The 21,213-nt window shown below is 50.8% G+C and overlaps 1 protein-coding gene across 1 annotated transcript in view; it reads left to right on the forward strand.

Moving 5' to 3' along the window:
• dnmbp (dynamin binding protein) overlaps positions 1-21,213 on the forward strand; it is a 67,836-nt gene that overhangs the window by 44,017 nt on the left and 2,606 nt on the right. The window contains exons 6-17 of the mRNA XM_055646518.1: positions 4,415-4,608; positions 6,047-6,146; positions 7,582-7,729; positions 9,554-9,571; positions 11,953-12,152; positions 12,457-12,587; positions 13,327-13,431; positions 14,913-15,041; positions 16,206-16,538; positions 17,635-17,811; positions 19,445-19,643; positions 20,671-21,176. Coding sequence (XP_055502493.1) covers positions 4,415-4,608; positions 6,047-6,146; positions 7,582-7,729; positions 9,554-9,571; positions 11,953-12,152; positions 12,457-12,587; positions 13,327-13,431; positions 14,913-15,041; positions 16,206-16,538; positions 17,635-17,811; positions 19,445-19,643; positions 20,671-21,176 — 2,240 coding nt within the window. The remainder of the gene's footprint in view (positions 1-4,414; positions 4,609-6,046; positions 6,147-7,581; positions 7,730-9,553; positions 9,572-11,952; positions 12,153-12,456; positions 12,588-13,326; positions 13,432-14,912; positions 15,042-16,205; positions 16,539-17,634; positions 17,812-19,444; positions 19,644-20,670; positions 21,177-21,213) is intronic.

Here is a 21,213-nt window from a genome sequence, read left to right on the forward strand (position 1 = left end):
ACTCGGTGGGCCGAAAGGCCAGTTTCCGTGCTGTATCTCTTAAGTCTAAAGACACAAAGTGCTGGAGTAACTAGGCGGGTTAGGCCAGCATCTCTGGTGAACATGGACAGGTGATGTTTTGGGTCGACCTGAAACATTGGAAGGCTCCCAACCCGAAACGTCACCTATCAATGTTCACCAGAGACGCTGCCTGATCTGCTGAGTTACTCCAGCACTTTGTGTATTTTTATGTATTAACAAGCATCTGCAGTTCCTTGTTTCTTAGCAGAGGAGAAACTGTTTGCGTTAGCAGACAGCTAGAGGATTGGATGCCAGTAATTTGCAAAAGGTTCAGTGGTGGCATGGGATTGTTTTTAAGCGGTCATGATCAGGAATGTTTGAAAAGAGATATAGCAGGGAATTGGGCCATTCGGCCCACCAAGCCCACACTGACCATCGATCACCTATTCACACTAATTTCATGTTATCCCACTTTCTCATCCACTCCCTGCACACTAGGGGCAATTTACAGAGGGCCAATTAACCTACAAACCCACATGTTCTTGGGATGTGGGAGGAAACCTAAGTTTAGTGCAGTTGATTGTCACGTGAAAAGCTTTTTCGTTGTGTGCTATCCAGTCAGTGGAAAGACTATACCATCAAACCATCCTCAGTATACAGTATTCAAATATACGATAAAGGATATAATGTTTAGTGCAAGGTAAAATCCAATTAAAGATTGTCCAAGGGTCTCCAGTGAGGTAACTGGTAGGTCAGGGTCTCTCTCTCTCTAGTTGGTCATAGGTTGGTTCAGTTGCCTGAACCAAACAAATGGGAAGAAACTGTCCCAGTCCCTCTTGTCTGATGGGAGAGGGGAGAAGTGGGAGTGGCCGGTGTGAGACTGACCCTTGATTATGCTGGTGGCATTGCCGAGGCAGCGTGAAGTGTAGATGGAGTCAATGGAAGGGAGGTGGGTTGGCGTGACGCCCAGGCCTCGTGGTGGTGCAGCTGGTACCTCACAGCGCCAGAGATCCGCGTTCGATCCTGACCTCGGGAGCTGTCCGTCTCTGAGTGTGTGGAGTTTGCACGTTCTCCCTGTGACCATGTTAGTTTCCTCCGGGTGCTCCGGTTTCCTCCCACATCGCAAAGACGTGCAGGTTTGTAGTTTAGATAGACACAATGTGCCTGAGTAACTCAACAAGTCAGGCAGCACCTCTGGAAAACGTGGATAGGTGATGTTTTGGGTCGGGGCCATTCTTCAGTTTGAAGAAAAGTCCCAACCCGAATTTCACCCATGTTTTTTCTCGAGATGCTGCCTGACCCGCTGAGTTACTCCAGCACTTATGTCTATCTGCAGTCTATAAACCAGCATCTGCAGTTCTTTGTTTCTAAGGTTTGTTGGTTTATTGGCCCTCTGTAAATTATCCCTACGTGTGCAGGGAGTGGATGAGAAAGTGGGACAACATTAGAACTAGTGTGAACGGGTGAACTGTTTTAAATATCTGGGAGTCCACATCTCTGAGGATATGACATGGTCATCACACACGCCTCAGCACTGGTGAGTAAGGCAAGGCAGGGCCTTTACCACCTCAGGCAATTGCGGAAATTCAGAGTGTCTCTGAGGATCCTCCAGTGCTTCTACGCAGCAGCGGTGGAAAGCATCTTGTCCGGGAACATCACCATCTGGTTCGGGAATTGCTCTGCCAAGGACAAGAAGGCTCTGCAGAGAGTAGTGCGTTCGGCCGAACGCACTATGGGAACTTCACTCACTCCCCTGCAGGAACTATACAACAAGAGGTGCAACTCCAGAGCAAACAAAATTATGAGAGACCTCTTCCACCCCTGCAACAGACTGTTCCAGCCGCTGCGGTCAGGCAAACGCCTCCGTTGCCATGCAGTGAGAACGGAGAGGCTGAGAAGGAGTTTCTTCCCAGAGGCAATTCGGACTGTAAACGCCTTTCTCACCAGGGACTAACTGTACAGAACGTTTTTCCTTCTATTATTTATTACGTAAAATAATATGTGTGTTATGATTGTGTTTATAATTTGTTTGGTTGTTTTGTTGTTCCGCGAGCATTGCCACTTTCATTTCACTGCACATCTCGTATGTGTATGTGACAAATAAACTTGACTTGACTTGACTTGATCGATGGTCGGTGTGGACTCGATGGGCCGAAGGGCCTGATTACCTGATGTATCTCTAGAGAGAGGTAGATTTAGTTCTTGGGGCTAAAGGAGTCGAGAGACATGGGGGGAAAAGCAAGATCGGGATACTGATTTTAGATCATCAGCCATGATCATATTGAATGGCGGTGCTGGCTCGAAGGGCCAAATGGCCTAATCCTGCACCTATTTTTCTATGTCTAAGCTTTAAGCTTGTGGTGCAACTGGTTTGACCAGTTACCTCTGAGACTGTGGAGAAGGAAGGAGAGGAGTTTTATCATGACTCACCCAGAAGTCACTCCCTCACCCAGCAGAAACAACTCATTCATTCCCCGGGCCAATATTGCAACACCAAAATTATGTTTTTTTACCTTTGCCGAAATCACAACTCCAAAATTAGAAATGGGGAACTGCAGATGCTGGTTTATAAAAAAGGGCACAAAGTGCTGGAGTAACTCAGCGGGTCAGGCTGTCCGATCCACCAATCAGTGTGAAGAAGAGTCCCAACCCGAAACGTTACGCATTAGCACAGTGGCTCTTTCTCCCCCCCCCCACTCCCACCAGCGTTTGGCTGACAAACCGGCTCAGCAGCTCCCTCTTCAGGCCGTGGCCCACTGGGTGCCCCTAGGATTACAGATACAGAGAAAGCAAAGATTTTTTTTAAAGTGCAAGGGTTGCAATGAGGTAGGTCGGAGGGTCAGGGCGACACCCTAGATTATGGGCGGACCGTTCAGTAGTCTGATAGCAGCGGGGAAGAAGCAGTTCCTGAGTGAGACCAGTGGTACACGGTTTCAAGCTTTTGTATCTTCTGCCTGACGGGTGAGGGAAAAGGATGGTATGACCTGGGTGGGACAAGTCTTTGATTATGTTGGCTGCTTTCCTGATGCATCGTGAGGTGTAGATGGAGTTATGATGGTGGGAAGTCTGGTCTGTGTGATGGACTGGGCTGCGTTCACAATTCTCTGAAATTAAGTGCGAGGGAGGAGAGATTGCCAGAACCAGGCAGGTAATAACTTGATCAGCCTGGAGAAACTGTGTAGTTGTAAACAGTCGAAAGTTCCCATGTCTCTACAGAATTGCGACATAAACCGAAAGATCTATCAACTTCATAACAATCTTCCAGTAGCAGAGTGACCAGGGCGGTAGAGCCGCTGCCTCACAGCGCCAGAGAACCAGGGTCGATCCTGACTACAGGTGCTGTCTGTGTGGAGTTTGCAAGTTCTCCTGGTGAGCATGTGGGTTTCCCCCAGGTGCTCCGGTTTCCTCCCACAGTCCAAGGAGGTACAAGTTTGCAGGCTAATTGGCTTCTGTAAATTGTAAATTGTTCCTAGTGTGTAAGATAGTGCTGATAAATGGTCAGCGCAGACTCGGTGGGCCGAAGGGCATGTTTCCTCGCTGTATCTTGAAAGTTTCAACTGCACCCAGTCTGCAAGTGTGGTCTCACCCACATCCACCAACAACAACATACCAATGTGACATTCCAACTCTGTTTACACTTTCTCCCTGTGATCACGTGGGCTTTCTCCGGGTGCTCCGGTTTCCTCCTATATCGCAGAGACGTGCAAATTTGTCAGTTAATCGGCTTCTGTACATTCTACAAGAGTTTAGTTTAGTACTTTAGTGATACAGTGCTGAAACAGGCCCTTCGGCCCAGCGAGTCTGCACCGACCAGCGATCCCCACACATTAACACTATCCTAAGGACACTAGGACCAATTTTACATTTACACCAAGCCAATGAACCTGCAAACCTGTACGTCTTTGGAGTGTGGAAGGAAACCGAAGATCTCAGAGAAGAACCTCGCAGGTCACGGGAGAACATAGGCAAGCACCCATAGTCAGGATCGAACCTGAGTCGCTGGCGCTGTGAGGCAGCAACTCGATCGCTGCGTCATCGTGCCGCCCTTGTAAATTATAAATTGGTAGCTTAAACATGGTAGTTTACAGACACAGTGTGGCATCAAGCTCCTCAACCCACTGAGTCCGTGCCGACCAGTGATCACCCTGTACACTAGCACTATCCCACACACTAGGGACACTTTACAGACACCAATTAACCTACGAACCTGTATGTCTTTGGAGCGTAGGAGCAAACTGGAGCACCCGGAGAAAACCCACATGGTCATGGGAAGAACATACAAACTCCACACACACACATACAGCACCCGATGTCAGGATCGAACCCGGGTCTCTGGCGCTGCGAGCGGCAGCTCTATTAGCTGTGCTACCGTGTTGTTTAATGACCATGGTGTTGATCCTTTGTATCTCCCCAGACATGACGCTGCTTTCCACCGACATTGTCGCGCCCGAGCTGCCGCCGGTCTCGGCTACCACGGAGAAACCCGAGCAGAAGATGATGGAGAAGAGGGCCAAGGTTATCGAGGAGCTGCTGCAAACGGAGGCAGACTACATCAAGGACCTGGAGATGTGTGTGGACAAAGTGCTCACCCCTCTGCAGGATAAACAGGTGCGGCACTCCCTCAATACAGCTCCTCCCTCAATACAGCTCCTCCCTCAATACAGCCCCTCCCTCATACAGCCCCTCCCTCACAGCCCCTCCCTCAATACAGCCCTCCCTCAATACCTCAGTGTGGCACTCCCTCAATACAGCCCCTCCCTCCATACAGCTCCTCCCTCAATGCAGCCCCTCCCTCAATACAGCCCCTCCTTCAATACAGCCCCTCCCTCAGTGGCACTCCCTCAATACAGCCCCTCCCTCAATACAGCCCCTCCTTCAATACAGCCCCTCCCTCAGTGTGGCACTCCCTCAATACAGCCCCTCCCTTTCCCTCCCTCAATACAGCCCCTCCCTCAATACAGCCCCTCCCTCAGTGTGGCACTCCCTCAATACAGCCCCTCCCTCAGTGTGGCACTCCCTCAATACAGCCCCTCCCTCAATACAGCCCCTCCCTCAATACAGCCCCTCCCTCAATACAGCCCCTCCCTCAATACAGCCCCTCCCTCAGTGTGGCACTCCCTCAGTACCGCACCCCACCCTCAGTACCACCCCCCCCCTCATTACAGCGACATAAGGGCCTGTCCCACTGTCCGAGTTTACCCAAGAGCTCTCCCGAGAAAAAATGGCTTGTAACGCTAACGGCAGGTACTCGGGGAAACGCGGTAAGCTCGTGAAGATTTTTCAACCTGTTGAAAAATGTCCACGAGAGCCCTGAGTAACTACGAGCGACTATTACCGTAATTCTCAGAGTTCGAATCAGGGGAAACTCGGGAGAACTCTTGAATTACCTCGTACAGTGGGGCAGGCCCTGGAGTTTAATTTTGAGATACAGTGCGGTAACAGGCCATTCGGCCCACCGAGTCTGCACCGATCAGAGATCCCCGCACATTAACACTATCCTACACATACACTAGGGACAAATTACATTTATACCAAGCCAATTAACCTATAAACCTGGATGTCTTTGGCGTGTGAAAGGAAACTGAAGATCTCGGACAAAACCCCACGTGGTCACAGGGAGTACAAACAGCACCCGGTGTCAGGATCGAACCTGCCTCTCGGGTGCTGAAAGCTCTGTAATGCCCCTGTCCCACTTAGGAAACCTGAACGGAAACCTCTGGAGACTTTGCGCCCCACCCAAGGTTTCCGTGCGGTTCCTGGAGTTTTTGTCGGTCTCCCTACCTGCTTCCACTACCTGCAACCTCCGGCAACCACCTGCAACCTCCAGGAACCGCACGGAAACCTTGGGTGGGGCGCAAAGTCTCCAGAGATTGCCGTTCAGGTTTCCTAAGTGGGACAGGGGCATAAGGCAGCAACTCTACCACTGCGCCACCGTGCCGCCAACAAGTTGTGTCCAGGTACCTCCTGTGGGTTGCCCTGGTGTGAGGGAGCTCGGGTGCAGCTTCCTCTCTCCCCCGGTTAACGGTCTACCCCCTCTGGTCCTCAGCTGCAGCAGGTGGATTGCGAAGCTCTCTTCGGGAACATCCAGACCGTGATCGACATCTCCAAACGCCTTCTCGAGGAGCTGGAGGAAACGGACAGCATCGGTAAGATCTGCCGTCTGGTGCCCGCTGTGGGTGCGGCCCAGGGTGTTGAGGGCCCGGCTTGCGAAAAATCAGTGAGACCATTCGGCCCCTCCAGCCCATTCCGTCAATCGCGATCATCATTTGGTTCTCAGTAGAAATCAGAAAGGAGCAGACTCTGACCCCTGACTTGCTCCAATCTTAAAGTCATCCTTTCAAAAGCTCTTCACTATATGTGTAGGAAGGAACTGCAGATGCTAGTTTACACTGAAGATATACACAAAAAAGCTGGAGTAACTCAACGGGTCAGGCGGCATCTTTGGAGAAACGGAATAGGTGACGTTTTGGGTAGAGAACCTTCTGAGAGTCAGATACAGGATAAAGGGAATAACGTTTAGTGCATGAGATAGTCTATTAAAGATAGTTCAAAATCTCCAATGTGGCAGATAGGAGGTCAAGTTCACACTCTGGCTGATGAGAGGACGGTTCGGTTGCCTGGCAGCTCGGAAGAAGCTATCCCTGAATCTGGAGGTGTGCGTTTTCACACTTCTGTACCTCTTACCTGATGGGAGAGGGGAGACGATGGTGTGACCGGGGTGAGACTGTGTCTGTGTGTCTGTGTCTGTGTCTGTGTGTGTGTGTGTCTGTCTCTGTGTCTCTGTGTCTCTGTGTCTCTGTGTCTCTGTGTCTCTGTGTCTCTGTGTCTCTCTGTCTCTCTGTCTCTCTGTCTCTCTGTCTCTCTGTCTCTCTGTCTCTCTGTCTCTCTGTCTCTCTGTCTCTCTGTCTCTCTGTCTCTCTGTCTCTCTGTCTCTGTGTTTTACCACCTCAATGCCACTTTCCTGCACAAACTCCAAATCCCGCGATCCTCTTAATAATTAACAGGCCATTGATTGTTGCATATGCCAGAGTAATTCGTCAGACTGATGAAAGGTATGACCTTTCCACACAGAGGGCGGTGGGTGTATGGAACGAGCTGCCATTGGAGGTAGTTTAGGCAGGTACTATAACAAAATTTAAAAGACAGTTGGGCAGGTACATGGACAGGAAAGGTTTAGACGGATATGGACCAAAAAGCGGGCAGGTGGGATTAGTGTAGATGGGGCATGTTGGTCGGCATGACTATGTCTATACGAGTCTATGCGTGTCTATAGTGTCCATTCGTACATCTATGAGTGTTTATGAATCTATGACTTTGATGTTGTGCCACGTTTAAGGGTAAAAGAGAAAGAAGGTGTACATTCAGACAGAATGTTTTCAAGAGAGAGTTAGATTTAGCTCTTTGGGTTAAAGGAATCAAGGGATATGGGGGGGAAAGCAGGAACGGGGTACTGATTTTAGATGATCGGCCATGATCATATTGAATGGCGGTGCTGGCTGGAAGGGCTGAATGGCCTACTCCTGCACCTATTGTCTATATTTACATGGAACATGCCTCTCTCTCTTTGCTGCCCGTTTCCAGGTCGGGTGTTCCTGTGCTACAGGAACGAGCTCCAGGACATGTACAGCGTGTACTGTCAGAACCACGAGGAGGCCATCGCCTTGCTGGAGATGTACGAGAAAGACCGCGAGATCCAGGGGCACGTCAACGCCTGCCTGGAGCACCTCCGGTAAGCCTTGAGCAAGAGCAAAACATAAAGGGAGGAGGTCCACCACGGCCCACAACACCCTGGCCCACGCTGCAACAGTGAGGACACCTCAACAGCAACTCACTGTCTGCGAAGGACTTGGATATGTTTCATTCAGTTTAGAAATGAGGAACTGCGGAAATGACACAAAGTGCTGGGAGTAACTCAGCAGGTCAGGCACCACCTCTGGAGTAACTCAGTGGGCCAGGCACCATCTCCGGAGTAACTCAGCAGGCACCACCTCTGGAGTAACTCAGCAGGCCAGGCACCACCTCTGGAGTAACTCAGCAGGCCAGGCACCATCTCTGGAGTAACTCAGCAGGCCAGGCAGCATCTCTGGAGAGAACAGACTAAGCCCCGAAGGGTCTCGACCCGACACGTCACATATCCATGTTCTCCAGAGATGCTGCCTGACCTGCGGAGTTACTCCAGCACTTTGTGTCCTTTCTTGGTAACACAGCATCTGCAGTTCCTTGTTTCAACAGTCTGAAGATGCACCTCTCTACGCTTCCCTAAAGGGACCCATCCAGTTGACGTTTATTTTTCTCTAACATGCACTTGCTGAGACGCGGGTCATTTGGAGGAGGGAGTGTTGCATTTGTATAGCGCCTTACAGGAAGTCCCACAGCGCTCGGCAAACAGTGAAGTGCTTTCTCTGAGGGTGGTCACTGTTGCAATGTAGGACATGTTGCGGATAACTTGCGCATCGATCCATTTCTTAGGGTGACGGACTCTGTGGGGGGGGGGGGGCTGAAGGGTGGTCTGGGGGGGGGGGGGAGGGAAGGGATATGGTGTGGGTATTGAGCCTGGGATGTGTACAGCATGGGATCCTGGAGATGTGGAGGTAACGGGTGGTGTGTGGGTGATGCACAGTCTATGGGTTTGGTGTCGGCTCATGAGCGGACTGAGGTGATGAATGTTCATGGGGCGGTTAATGGTGGGAGTGGGGAGCTGTGTGATTGGGATGTACAGAGTAAAGGCCATTGTATGAGCTGCGGAGAGCGGAGAGTGGGAAGGGTGTGGATATTGGGCGGTCTGCGTAATACATACTGTGTTGGGAATAGACTCTTCCTTAGACTTTCGAGATACAGCGTGGAAACTGGCCCTTCGACCCATCGGGTCCGTACTAACCAGCGATCACCCGGTGCACTAACACTATCATACACACTAGGGACAATTTACAGAAGCCAATTAACTGACAAACCTGCACGTCAATGGAGTGCGGGAGGAAACCGGAGCACCCGGAGCAATCACGGAGAGAAAGTACAAACTTCGTACAGGCAGCACCCGTAGTCGGGATCAAACCGGACACTTTCTCTGGTGCTTGGCTTCTGTAAAACAAAAAAAATTGTAAATTGTCCCTAATGTGTAGGATTGAGCTGGTGTATGTGGTGATCGATGGTCCGCGCTGACTCGGTGGGCCGAAGGACCAGTCTGCATGCTGTACCTCGGAAGATAAAAGTTGGGTTGGTATGTTCTGTGTGGAATGTCTGGATGATGTCTGAGTGAACAGTCTGGGTGATGGATGTGGTGGGGAGCGGAGAGCCTGCAGTTACACGCACTGTGGTCAGGAGCTCTGTGGGAGATGGACAATCTGTGAGGGACGGGTGGTCTGGGTTTATGGGGAATGGGTGCGGCGGTTACTGGACAGACTGTGGGTGATTTGTGGGGCTTGGGTGCGGTGTCCCGGAGCTGTGGGTCCTCGTTACTGTTGGGGTTTACACTGTGGGAGGGCTGCTGTTCTTTCTCAGTAACTGAATTTTCTTCTCTCTGCACCGACCTGTTTGCCCCCCTCCCCCTCCACAGAACACTATATCGTCAGTGGTAAGTCTGACCCTGCGACCTATCCTATCCCCTCCCCCCCCCCCCCCCCCACCACCCGCTTGTGCACCCTTCCCCTCCCCCACTGTGATCCCTTGTGCTGTACCTGCAGTCCATCGCAATCTGACAGGGTGTTTCCACTAGTGGGAGAGTCTAGAACCAGAGGCCACGTGCCGCAGAATAAAAGGAGGAATTTCTTTAGTCAGAGGGTGGTGAATCTGTGGAGTTCATTGCCACTGTTGGCTGTGGAGGCCAAGTCAATGGATATTTTTAAGGTGGAGATTGATAGATTCTTGATTGATTAGTAAGGGCGTCAGGAGTTAAGGGGAGAAGGCAGGAGAATGTGGTTAGGAGGGAGAGATAGATCAGCCATGATTGAATAGCTGAGTAGACCTGATGGGCCGAATGGCCTAATTCTGTTCCTACGACATGCAATGAATTCTGCTCATGAATGAATGAATGGAGCTGGGGAGGGGGTTAGGAGGTGGGTGGGTGGGGGTGGGAGGGGCAATGTGTGTGGGGTGCAGGGGAGAGTTTAATTTAGTTTAGAGATACAGCGCGGTAACTGGTGCTTTGGCCCACCGAGTCCACGCCAACCAGCGATCCCCACACTGAAGCTTCCTACACGCGCTTTTACAATTATGCCAAGCCAATTAGCCTACAAACCTGTAGGTTTTTGTAGTGTGGGAGGAAACCGGAGATCCTGGAGAAAACCCACACGGGTCACGGGGAGAACGTGCAAACTCCGTACAGACAGCAGCAATAGTCAGGATCGTACCTGGGTCTCCCGTGCTGTAAGACAGCAACTCTGCCGCTGGGCCACTGTGCCGGCCCGTACAGTTAGAGTCGGGGTGAAATGTTTGAAGGTGCTTCTCCTCGCTTTCTAGCTCCACTGCAGCCCCACCATCCCCATCTTCGAGCATCCAGTGCGTAGTGGAGTGGGGAGAGCAGGAGATGTCCTGGTTGGGTTGCTCATGGGCCTGGCCAAGCTGGCCATTCGTGGGTCACTGCTCCAGGCAGATGTGGCCTCTGACTGAGCCGGCTGCCTGCCCCTTTACCGGGGTCACGTCCGCGCCTGGGTGTCCCTCAAAACAGAACACGCATTGCCCACGGGCCCCATGGAGGGGGTTCCAGGACCGCTGGGCACTGCGGGAATCGAATGTTTCCTGGATCAGGATTGTAATCTAGTAATTTGATGTTTAGTTGAAAAGCATGCTTGGCAATTCGGTATTGTTGGTGGTTTTCGCTATGGTTTTGATACAGTTTGTGTGTATAAATACTATTTTTAATAATTAATTTAATTTTCCAATTTGCGGAGAGAAAGCAAGAATGGAAAGAAAGAAGAAAAGGAGAGAGAGAGAGAGGGAGAAGGAAACAGTGAGAGGGGAAAGCAAGAATGAAAGAAAAAACAGTAAGAAAAAGAAGGGTGAGGGGGAGTGAAAATGACAGCGACAGTTCCTAGTCACAAAAGGCTGGAGAAGGCTGGAGTTTTATCCCATGGCTGAGATGTCATTATTTCAGCAGTGGGTTTCCCTGCAGTCAATGAGGGTATGAAGCAGAGAGGGTGGCAGTGAGAAGTGTGGAGCGGGAGGGAGGGAGAGAAGGAGTGTCTGTTCCCTGAAAGTCCAGCCCGCATGGCACAATTCCCACTCCCACTGCGATTCACAAAATAGTGGCTGGACTCATCACCGCCTCCCGCCCCGCCATTAACAACCCGGCTCAGTGTAACGAACCCGCCCTGCAGTTTTCTCTCTGCACCCGTCCAGTGTGTTCCCATCCTAACAAAGCTTGCACCAAAACCCATTAACCCGCTTCTGCCCCCACCCCCGTGTGTTCCCTGTTCTGTTTTGCCGTCCAGTATCGCTGATAACGCTGGACTCCGTGATCCAGTGTGTGATTCATTCCCTGTGCCTAACGGCTTCTTCACATGAGCTCCCTCCACACTGTCCCATCACACGCGCCCATAGCAGGGGTTAGATACCGAGTGAAGCTCCCTCTACACTGTCCCCACTGGTGGGAGTGTGTGACGGGATAGTGTAGAGGGACATCCTGATGATAAGATTTGCCACTCACTATAAACCTCCGTCCCCTTTCCCCTCTGTTCCTTATGAAACCTTTTTAATTTAGCTATTTATATAAATCCTTTTGGAAAGTTACTGTCGAGTCAGCAGCATAATTCGCACCTTGCGAGGTTTAGATTAGTTTAGGGATACAGCGTGGAAACTGACCCTTTGGCTCACCGAGTCCGTGCCGACCCGTAATCACCCCTTACACTAGAACTATCCTACACACTAGGGACAATTTACAATTTTATCAAAGCCAATTAACCTACAAACCTGTACGTCGCTTTGATTTTTAATGCAACATTTTTCTTGCAAACCCAGGGGCAAAACGAACTACATTAACCTGGGCTCGTTCCTGATCAAACCGGTACAGCGGGTGATGAGGTACCCCCTGCTGCTGTCAGAGCTACTGAACACCACCCCGGAGAGACACCACGACAGGAAGCTGCTGGAGGAGGCCGTGATCGCTATCAAGGAGCTCAATGTCAACATCAACGAGCACAAGCGACGCAAGGACCTGGGTAAGGGTCCACCTCCCCCCGCCCCTGCCTCCCCCCCGCCCCTTTCCCCCCCTACCCCCCCCCCCCTCCCCCAGCCCTGCCTCTGCCCGTACCTCCCCCCCCTACCTCCCCCCCCTGCCCGTGCCTCCCCCCCACCCCTAACTACCGCTCTCTTGCTCTCCCCCCCGCACCTAACTACCGCCCCCCCGCTCTCTCCCCCCTGCCCCATCCTCCCCCCACCCCCCTGCTCCCGCCCCCTCTCCCACCCTGAACCCTCTCCCCCCTCCCCATACACTAAACAGTGCATTGCTGTGCCTCTTTGCAGTGCTGAAGTATCGCAAAGGTGATGAAGACTCGCTGATAGACAAGATCTCCAAATTAAGCATGCACTCCATCATAAAGAAATCTAACCGCGTGAGCAGTCACCTCAAACACCTCACCGGTTTGGCTCCCCAGGTAAGACTTACACCTCTGGATCCTAGACTCGTGTCTGATCTCTGATCAATGGTGGTCAATGATAGGTTTGAGTTTAGTTTATACTCGGGTACAATGAAAAGCTTTTGTTGCGTGCTAATCAGTCAGTGGAGAGACTACACATATTACAATCGAGCCATCCACAGTGTACAGATACAGAGTAAAGGGAATAACATGAAAAGCATTTAGTGCAAGATAAAGTTTGTGGTGCCCAGTCCAACTCTTATCTGCCTGCACCTCATCCATTCCCTGCATATCCATGTGCCTATCCAAAAAGTCAAGAACTAGAAATGCTCAAAATCATGAAGGAAATGGATTGGGTGAATGCACAGATTATTTTACTCAAAGTTGGGGAAATCAAGAACCAGAGGTCATAGGTTTAATGTGTGAGAGGGGAAAGATTTAATAGGAACCTGAGGGGCAACGTTTTCACACTGGATGGTAGGTGTGTGTGTGGAACGAGCTGCTACAGGAGGTAGTCAAGGCGGGTATAATCTGCAACTACATTCAAATGTACAATAACTACATTTAAAAGACATTTTGGACGGAGACATGGATAGGATGAGTTTAGAGGGACATGGGCTGAAGGCGGGCAGGTGGGACTGGTGTAGACGAGGCATCGTGGACAGCATGAACAAGTTGTACCCGAAGGGCCTGTTTCCGTTTTTTTTCCCCTAAACTGCGTCTAAATTCATCTCCCTCTCCCTCTCTCCTCCTCTAGATCAGAAACGAGGTGTTTGAGGAGGTGGAACGGAGGTTCCGTGAGCAAGAGCGGCTGATCAAGAACTTTATCCGGGACATCTCCCTCTACCTGCAGCACTTGAGGGTGAGCCTGCGGCGGGCTGCTACCACTGTGGGGGGGGGGGGGGGGTGCACTGAGTCCTTAGGTCAAACTCAACAACCAGTCCATCACAGCTGGGCTTAGGACCACCTAGGATGTGGGCAGTTATGGACGGACAGGGGAAGGAGTCTGAAGGACTGATGGTGGAATCAGGATTGAAAGATGGATGGGGACCAGGGGAAGGGGTTTGAGGGACAGACAAGGACTGAGAGTCCTTCACACAGAGAGTGGTGAATCTGTGGAATTCTCTGCCACAGAAGGTAGTTGAGGCCAGTTCATTGGCTATATTTAAGAGGGAGTTAGATGTGACCCTTGTGGCTAAAGGGATCAGGGGGTATGAAGAGAAGGCAGGTACAGGATACTGAGTTGGATGGTCAGCTATGATCATATTGAATGGTGGTGCAGGCTCGAAGGGCCGAATGGCCTACTCCTGCACCTATTTTCTATGTTCTACTGAGGAAGGAGGTTGAGTGACGCATTTTGGTGATGTGGTGAATCTGGGGAATTCTCTGCCATAGTAGTTGAGGGGGGGAAGGAGTTTGAGAAGATGGGGATCAGATGGGTGGGGAAGGAGGTTTGTGGATACTGAGTTGAATGGTCAGCCATGATCATATGAATGGGTGCAGGGCAGGGGGCCGAATGGCCTACTCCTGCACCTATTTTCTATGTTATGGGAGGAGGAGTTTTGTGGCATAGGACGGGGGAAGGAGTTTGTGAAACGGGGGGGATGGGGGAAGGATTTGAGGATAGTCGGGGTATGGAATGGGGAAGTGTTTTGTGGCATGGGGGAGGGGGGGAGGAGGGGGTGTTTGAGGTATGGACAGGATGGGATGGGGGAAGGAATTTGAGGGACGGAAGGGGGGGGGAGGTTTGAAGGACAGACAGTGGCGGGGGAAGGAATTTGATGGGACGGGTGGGGGAAGGGTTTGAGTGGAAGGCAGGATGGGGTTTGGGGGGCCGCTGTATGGAGCCACTCCAGCCTGCTGAGGACCAGGGTCCTGGACACCAGACCGCAGGTCCCCACCACCCACCTCTCTGTCCTGGGCCTCTTCCACTGTCATAGTGAGGCCACACACACAATAGTGGAACAGCACTTAGAATTTCGCTTCGGTAGCTTACAACCCAACGGTATGAATGTCTGAGGTGGGATCCTGACCGGAAACATTGTCTGTCTATTTCCCTCCACAGATGCTGCCTGACCCCGTGTTCCCCCAGAACTTTGTGTCCGTTTTTGACAATAAACTTGACTTGGTTTGACCTACAGATGGCTCCAGGTTGGGTACTCGGCATTGGTCGGCACAAAAGCAATTTGGACAGAGCAATAAATCTTTGCTGACACTGACAACTCGTGAGCTAATAAAAAAGAGTCTTAAAACCTTTTGATTAGGTCACACCTTAATCCTCAGGAATCTTAGGAATCTTCCATCGCTGAGTCTCTAATTTTCTTTTTATCCCCCAACCCCCAGGATTCTGCGTCTGTGAAGGTCCTGGCAGCCATGAGCATCCTGGACATGTACGGAGAGAAGAACCAGACCAACCTGGAGTGCTACCAGCGGGCACAACGCCTCATCTGCGACAGCCTCTTCAACGACTTTGTAAGTGCCACGATGGAGCCTCCAATTAACTCCACAATGCTGCTCGCTCGGTGTTAACAGGGCCGCAAGGCGAGGAGGAACTGTTTCTACAGAGCTGACAGACTGGGGGAAGGCTTGTGGGGTGGATACAGACTGTAAAGTTTAGATGGCATCACTGGAAGTGGAGGTTGCTTCACTGGGGAAGGGTTTGTGGGGTGGAAACAGACTGGGGGAAGGGTTTGTAGGGTGGGCACAGGCTGACTGGGGAAAGGTTTGTGGAATGGACACGGACTGATTGGGGAAGTGTTTGCGTGAATGTTTATAAGTTCTCCCTGTGACCACGTGGGTTTCCTCCCGGTACGCCGCAAGTCTTTGGAGCGTGGGAGGACACCGGTGTTGTAGGTTAACTGGCCCTCTGTAAATCATCCCTAGTGTGAATGGTGATGGCGTGGAATCGGTGAGCTGAAGGGCCTGTTTCCACGTTGTATCTAAACTAAACCAAATTAAGTGTGCAGCGATGGCTTCCACAGAAGCAAAATAATTTCCTCCTTGCGTTTTGAGTCGCACAGCGTGGAAACAGTCCCTTCGGCCTGACTTTCACACACAGACCAACATGCCCCATCTATACTGGTTGCACTGGCCTCCCTCTAAATCTGACCAATCCAGAGATGCTGCCTGACTCACTGAGTTACTCCAGCTTTATGTGTCTATCTTCGGTGTAACCCAGCATCTGCAGTTCCTTCCTACACTATCTATATACCTGTCAACCTGTCTCTTAAACATTGTGATAGCACCTGCCTCAACTACCTCCTCCGGCAGCTCGTTCCATATACCCGCCTCCCTTTGCGTCAAAAAGTTACCCCTCGAGTCCCTATTAAATATTTCACACCCCCCCCCTTCACCTTAAACCTATGTCCTCCGGTTCTTGATTCCCCTACTTTGGGTAAAGGTCTCTGGGCATAGACTCAAAAGGCTAGACACAAAAGGTAACACCTGGAGAACATGGACAGGCGACGTTTCGAGTTAAGACCCTTCTTCAGACATTCCTCTCATGATTTTATACAGCTCTATAAGATCACCCCTCATCCTCCTGCGCTCCAAGGAATAGAGCCCTAGCCTGCTCCAAATGTGTTTTCATTGTTGTGATGTTACCCGCACCTGATAGCGTCTCGTTTCCCCGAGCAGAAGGAGCGGACAGAGAGTTTGGTGATCGGCCCGTTGACCCAGCTGCTGGGCATGTGTGCCGGCCCCCACAAGCTGATGATCAAACGCTTCGACAAGCTGCTGGACTTCCACAACTGCACGGAGCGGGCGGAGAGGCTGAAGGACAAGAGGACGCTGGACGAGCTGCAAGCCGCCAAGAACAACTACGAGGCCCTCAACGCCCAGCTGCTGGACGACATGCCCCGCTTCCACAGGAGCGCAGAGGAGCTCTTCCTGGGCTGTGTGCGGGGCTTTGCTGAGGCTCACCGCCACTTTGTGGGGGCAACGCTGGCTGAACTCCTGCCCCTGTCACAGGTAAGAGACAGAGGCACAGCTGACAGGTCTACAGCACGTCCTGCCTCACCCCTGGTTTATTTACTTTAGTTTGCTTCAGTTGGTTCAGTTTTTATTTTATTTTTATTTTTATTTTATTAGAAGTAAGTACAATAATGTGGTACCTTGTAGATACCTCATATATATTGACATGTTACATTTGATGTACAACTTCTTATTTAATTTTTTTAGTAGTAAATGGAAGAAAAGAAAGAGAATAGTAGAAAAATAGAGAAGTGCGTGATATCGAACAGTCAGGTGAAGGAAAAAAGAAAAGAGAGAAAATAGGGAGCGAAAAAGAGGAGATAGAAAACAGGGGACAGAAGGAGAAATAGCTATTTATTATCTTGACCACCCTTCACCCGATCCTGAAACAGTTCATTTGTACGGTTATGTTGCACCATATGCTTGTAAGAAGTTGATAAATGGAGACCAAATCATGAAGAATTGGTCTCCATTTGTCTGTTACGAGGAGTCTCATTTCTTCAAGATGTGACGTTTCTTCAAGAGTTGGTTCCGTTTAGTTCACTTTAGTTTAGTCTGCTTTAGTTTAGTTTGCTTGAGTTCAGATTATCTCAGTTCAGATCGCATCTCAGGAGCACATGGATAGTTGACGTTTTGGGTCGGAATCCATCTTCAGGCTAGGTTAGTTTACCTGGCCATCATGTTTGACACGGATGTAGTGGGCTATAGGACCTGATCCTGTGCTGTACGTACAGCTGCCTCAGCATAATCAAAGACCAGCCTCGCCCCGATCACTCTCTCGCACACCTCCAGATTCAAGCACAGTTTATTCACAGCTGTTTACAGGCAACTGAACAGTCCTATCATCAACCAGAGAGCTGTCCTGACCCCCCCATATACCTCATTAGAGGCCCTTGGACTATCTTTGATTGGACTTTCTTGGACTTTATCTTGCACTAAATGTTATTCCCTATATCCTGTATCTGTACACCGTGGACGGTTTGAGTGTAATCATGTGTAGTCTTTCCGCTGACTGCATAGCGTGTAACAGAAACGGTTTTTCACTGTACCTCTGTGCACGTGACAATAAACTAATCTGTGTTCTGTGTTCCAGTTGATTTTGTTGGTGAGCAAGGACACCACGATCGTGGCCTCCTTCCAGGAACAGCACAGTAAGGCCATGCAGCTGCTCCAGGTCTTCAGCTTCTTCCCAGACTCCCTCCCTGCCTCCAGGAAGCCCTTCGAGCGCAAGACCATCGAGCGGCAGTCTACAAGGCAGATGTCCACGTTGGTAAGCCTTGCCCTGCGCCGCTCTGTCCACACTCGCCAACAGGCTCTCCCACATCACCCGTGGTCCAGCCACAGGGTGGTGAATCTGTGGAATTCATTGCCACAGACGGCTGTGGAGGCCAAGTCAATGGATATTTTTAAGGCAGAGATTGCCAGATTCTTGATAAGTGCGCATGTCAGGGGTTATGGGGAGAAAGCAGAACAATGGGGTTGAGAGGGAAAGATAGATTTATTATTATTATCTAAATGGTGGCCGAGGAAAGGGGGAGATGCAGCGAGACCTGGGTGTCATGGTAACCAGTCATTGGCCTAATTCAGGTGCTCGAATTTTATGTTAGCTTTCATTGCAAAAGGATTTGAGTATAGATGAGAGAAGTTGTACAGGGTCATGGAGTATTGACAGTTTTGGACATACAGTGCAGAGACGTCGGTGAGGCCTGGGATGTCCTTTAGAGTATTGGGTTTATTTCTGAATTCAGAAGATTGAGAGGGGATCTGCTACAAAATAGGGGGTTGGAAGGCTAGATGCAGGAAGATTGTTCCCGATGAGGGAAGTCCAGGACAAGGCATTAAGGATAACCTTTAAAACCGCAGACAGACAACTTTTTTCACACAGAGAGTGGTGACACACTCACACAGAGGGTGGCACAAGTCACCCTGTGGCTATAGCTGAAAAAGAGAGCAGAGAATCATTTACAAGGGCGTTGCCTGGACTTGAGGGCCTGAGTTAAACAGGAGAGGTTGGACAGGCTTGGATTTTATTCCTTGGAGCGCAGGGTTCATTTCGATGAAGGAAGTGATCTTACAGAGACAGACATATAACATCATGAAAGACCCTGTTATAGAAAAGAGAGCAGGGATTAAAGGGCGTGCACAGAGTCTTTTTGGACCCAGGGATAAGAGGAATCAGAGAACCAGAGAAAGACAGGGGTAAATGCACAGAGTTTTTACCCAGGGTAGAGGAATCAAGAACCAGAGGACATGGGTTTAAGGGGATGGGGGGGGGGGGGGGGAAAGATTTAATAGGAACCTGTGGAACCGAAGGATGGTGGATGTGTGGAACGAGCTGTCTGACGAGGTTGTTGAGGCAGGTACAATAATCACATTTATAAGACATTTAGACAAGTACATGGATGGGAATAGTTTGGAGGGATATGGGCCAAACTCAGGCAGGTGGGACTAGTGTAAATGGGGCATAGATGTTGGGCTGAAGTTTAGTTTGGTTTAGAGATACAGGGTGGAAACGGGCCCTTCGACCCACCGAGTCCGTGCTGACCAGCGATCACCCATGCACTAGTAGACAAAAATGTTGGAGAAACTCCGCGGGTGAGGCAGCATCTACGGAGCGAAGGAAATGGGTGACGTTTTCCACTGTATCTTCCACTGCATCGCTGTTTACGATCTCGACCCGAAACATCACCCATTCCTTCTCCAAAGATGCTGCTGAGTTACTCCAGCATTCTGTGTCGATCCAGTTGACTTTATTTTAGTTCAGTTTAGCTTCATTTACTTCAGTTTAATTTAGTTTACTTTTGTTTTCGTTCTTCATGGTCACTGGAAGGATCTCTGCCTCCGAGCTCCATGACTCTATGACACCAACAGTGTTGCTCTTCTCTCTCTCTCTCTCTCTCCAGCCCCTCTCCAGGTTCCAGACGGGAGAACAGCGGGCATCCCTGCTGGCGAAGTACGAGCCGGACAAGCTGCACCAGGCCGACCGCAACTTCAACGCTGCCCAGGAGCTCGACGTCTCTCTGCTGGAAGGAGACCTGGTGGGAGTCATCAAACAGCAGGATCCCATGGGCAGCCAGAACCGCTGGCTGGTGGACAATGGGGGTAGGGGCCGACTGCTTTTGTTTTGGGGATGCGGTGTGGAGGCAGGCCCTTCGGCCCACTGGGTCCGTGCCGACAACCCATCACCATTCACACTACTTTCGTTCAGTTTAGAGCTACAGCGTGGAAACAGGCCCTTCGGCCCAAAGAACCCATGCTGACCAACGTTACACCTTTCACACTAGTTTAGTTTAGCTCTAAGTTATAGGGGTGGGATTAGGCTATTCCGACCATCAAGTCTACTCCACTATTTAACTACAGCTGATCTATCTTTCCCTCTCAGTCCCATTCTCCTGCCTTCTCCCATAACCCCAGACACCCTTACTAATCAAACATCTGTCAATATTCTCCTTAAAAATACTCAATAATGGCCTCCACTACCTCCGTCTGTGGTAGTGAATTCCACAAATTCTCCGCCCTCTGACTAAAGAAATTCCTCCTCATCTCCTTTTTAAAGGTATGTCCTTTTATTCTAAGGCTATGGCCTCGGGTCCTAGACTTCCACTTGTGGAAACATCCTCTCCATATCCATTTCTCCAGGATTTTTTCACTGTTTGTGGTAATTTAGAGATACAGCGTGGAAACATGCCCCTTCGACCCACCGAGTCCATGCCGACCAACATTAGCACTATCCTACACACCAGGGACGATTTACAACTTACAGAAGCCAATTAACCTACAAACCAGCACTCTTTGGAGTGTGAGTGGAAATCTGCAGAAACCCACGCGGTCACAGAGAGAACGTGCAAACTCCGTACAGACAGCACATGCAGTCAGGATCCAACCCGGGTCACTGGTGCTGTGAGGCAGGAACTCTACCGCTGTGCCGCCCCGCATATAATACATGTGACAAGAATACTAAATGTAACCAAACAAGGTGTAGGAAGGAACTGCACAGAAGGTGGACACAAAGTGCTGGAGTAACTCAGCGGGTCAGGCAGCATCTCAGGAGAGAAGGGATGGGTGACGTTTCGGGTTGAGTCCGTTCTTGTTTGACTGTGTGTGACGTTGCCTGTTGTTTCCCCTGCAGTGGTGAAGGGCTTTGTGTACAGTTCCTTCCTGAAGCCGTACAACCCGCGTTGCAGCCACTCGGACATCTCGGTGGGAAGCCACTCCTCCAACGAGTCTGGCTACGGCGGCTCCTCGCCGGTGATCTCGCGGCAGAACAGCACCTCGGCCTTGGCGGTCAACCACTCCAGCGGCACCGTCTCCTACTCCGCCCCCACCGTGGACACTCCGGGCCCCGTCACCCCCAGTGTGGGGGGGACACAGAGGACGCAGGGGGGGCAGGTCGCTGCTGACCCCGACCCTTCCCCGCGACCCCCCGCCCTGGCGTACCGATCCAGCACCTTCGACCACTCGTCAACCGCGACTTCTCAGCGGCCCAAGGATTCCTACTCCACGGTGCAGCCCAAACGCTCCGGGCAGATGGAATACTCCCTGCCGAGGAAAAACAGGGAATGCCGACGGGTGTTACGCCGGGCATCATCGCAGGAGGGCTACCTGGAGAGCAACAACTATGACCCTGGGCATCAGGTAACGCCAGGGAGATTCTGGGTGAGAGAGCTTGCAC

This window comes from Leucoraja erinacea, chromosome 15, assembly GCF_028641065.1.
Source record: "Leucoraja erinacea ecotype New England chromosome 15, Leri_hhj_1, whole genome shotgun sequence".
NCBI lineage: Eukaryota > Metazoa > Chordata > Chondrichthyes > Rajiformes > Rajidae > Leucoraja > Leucoraja erinaceus.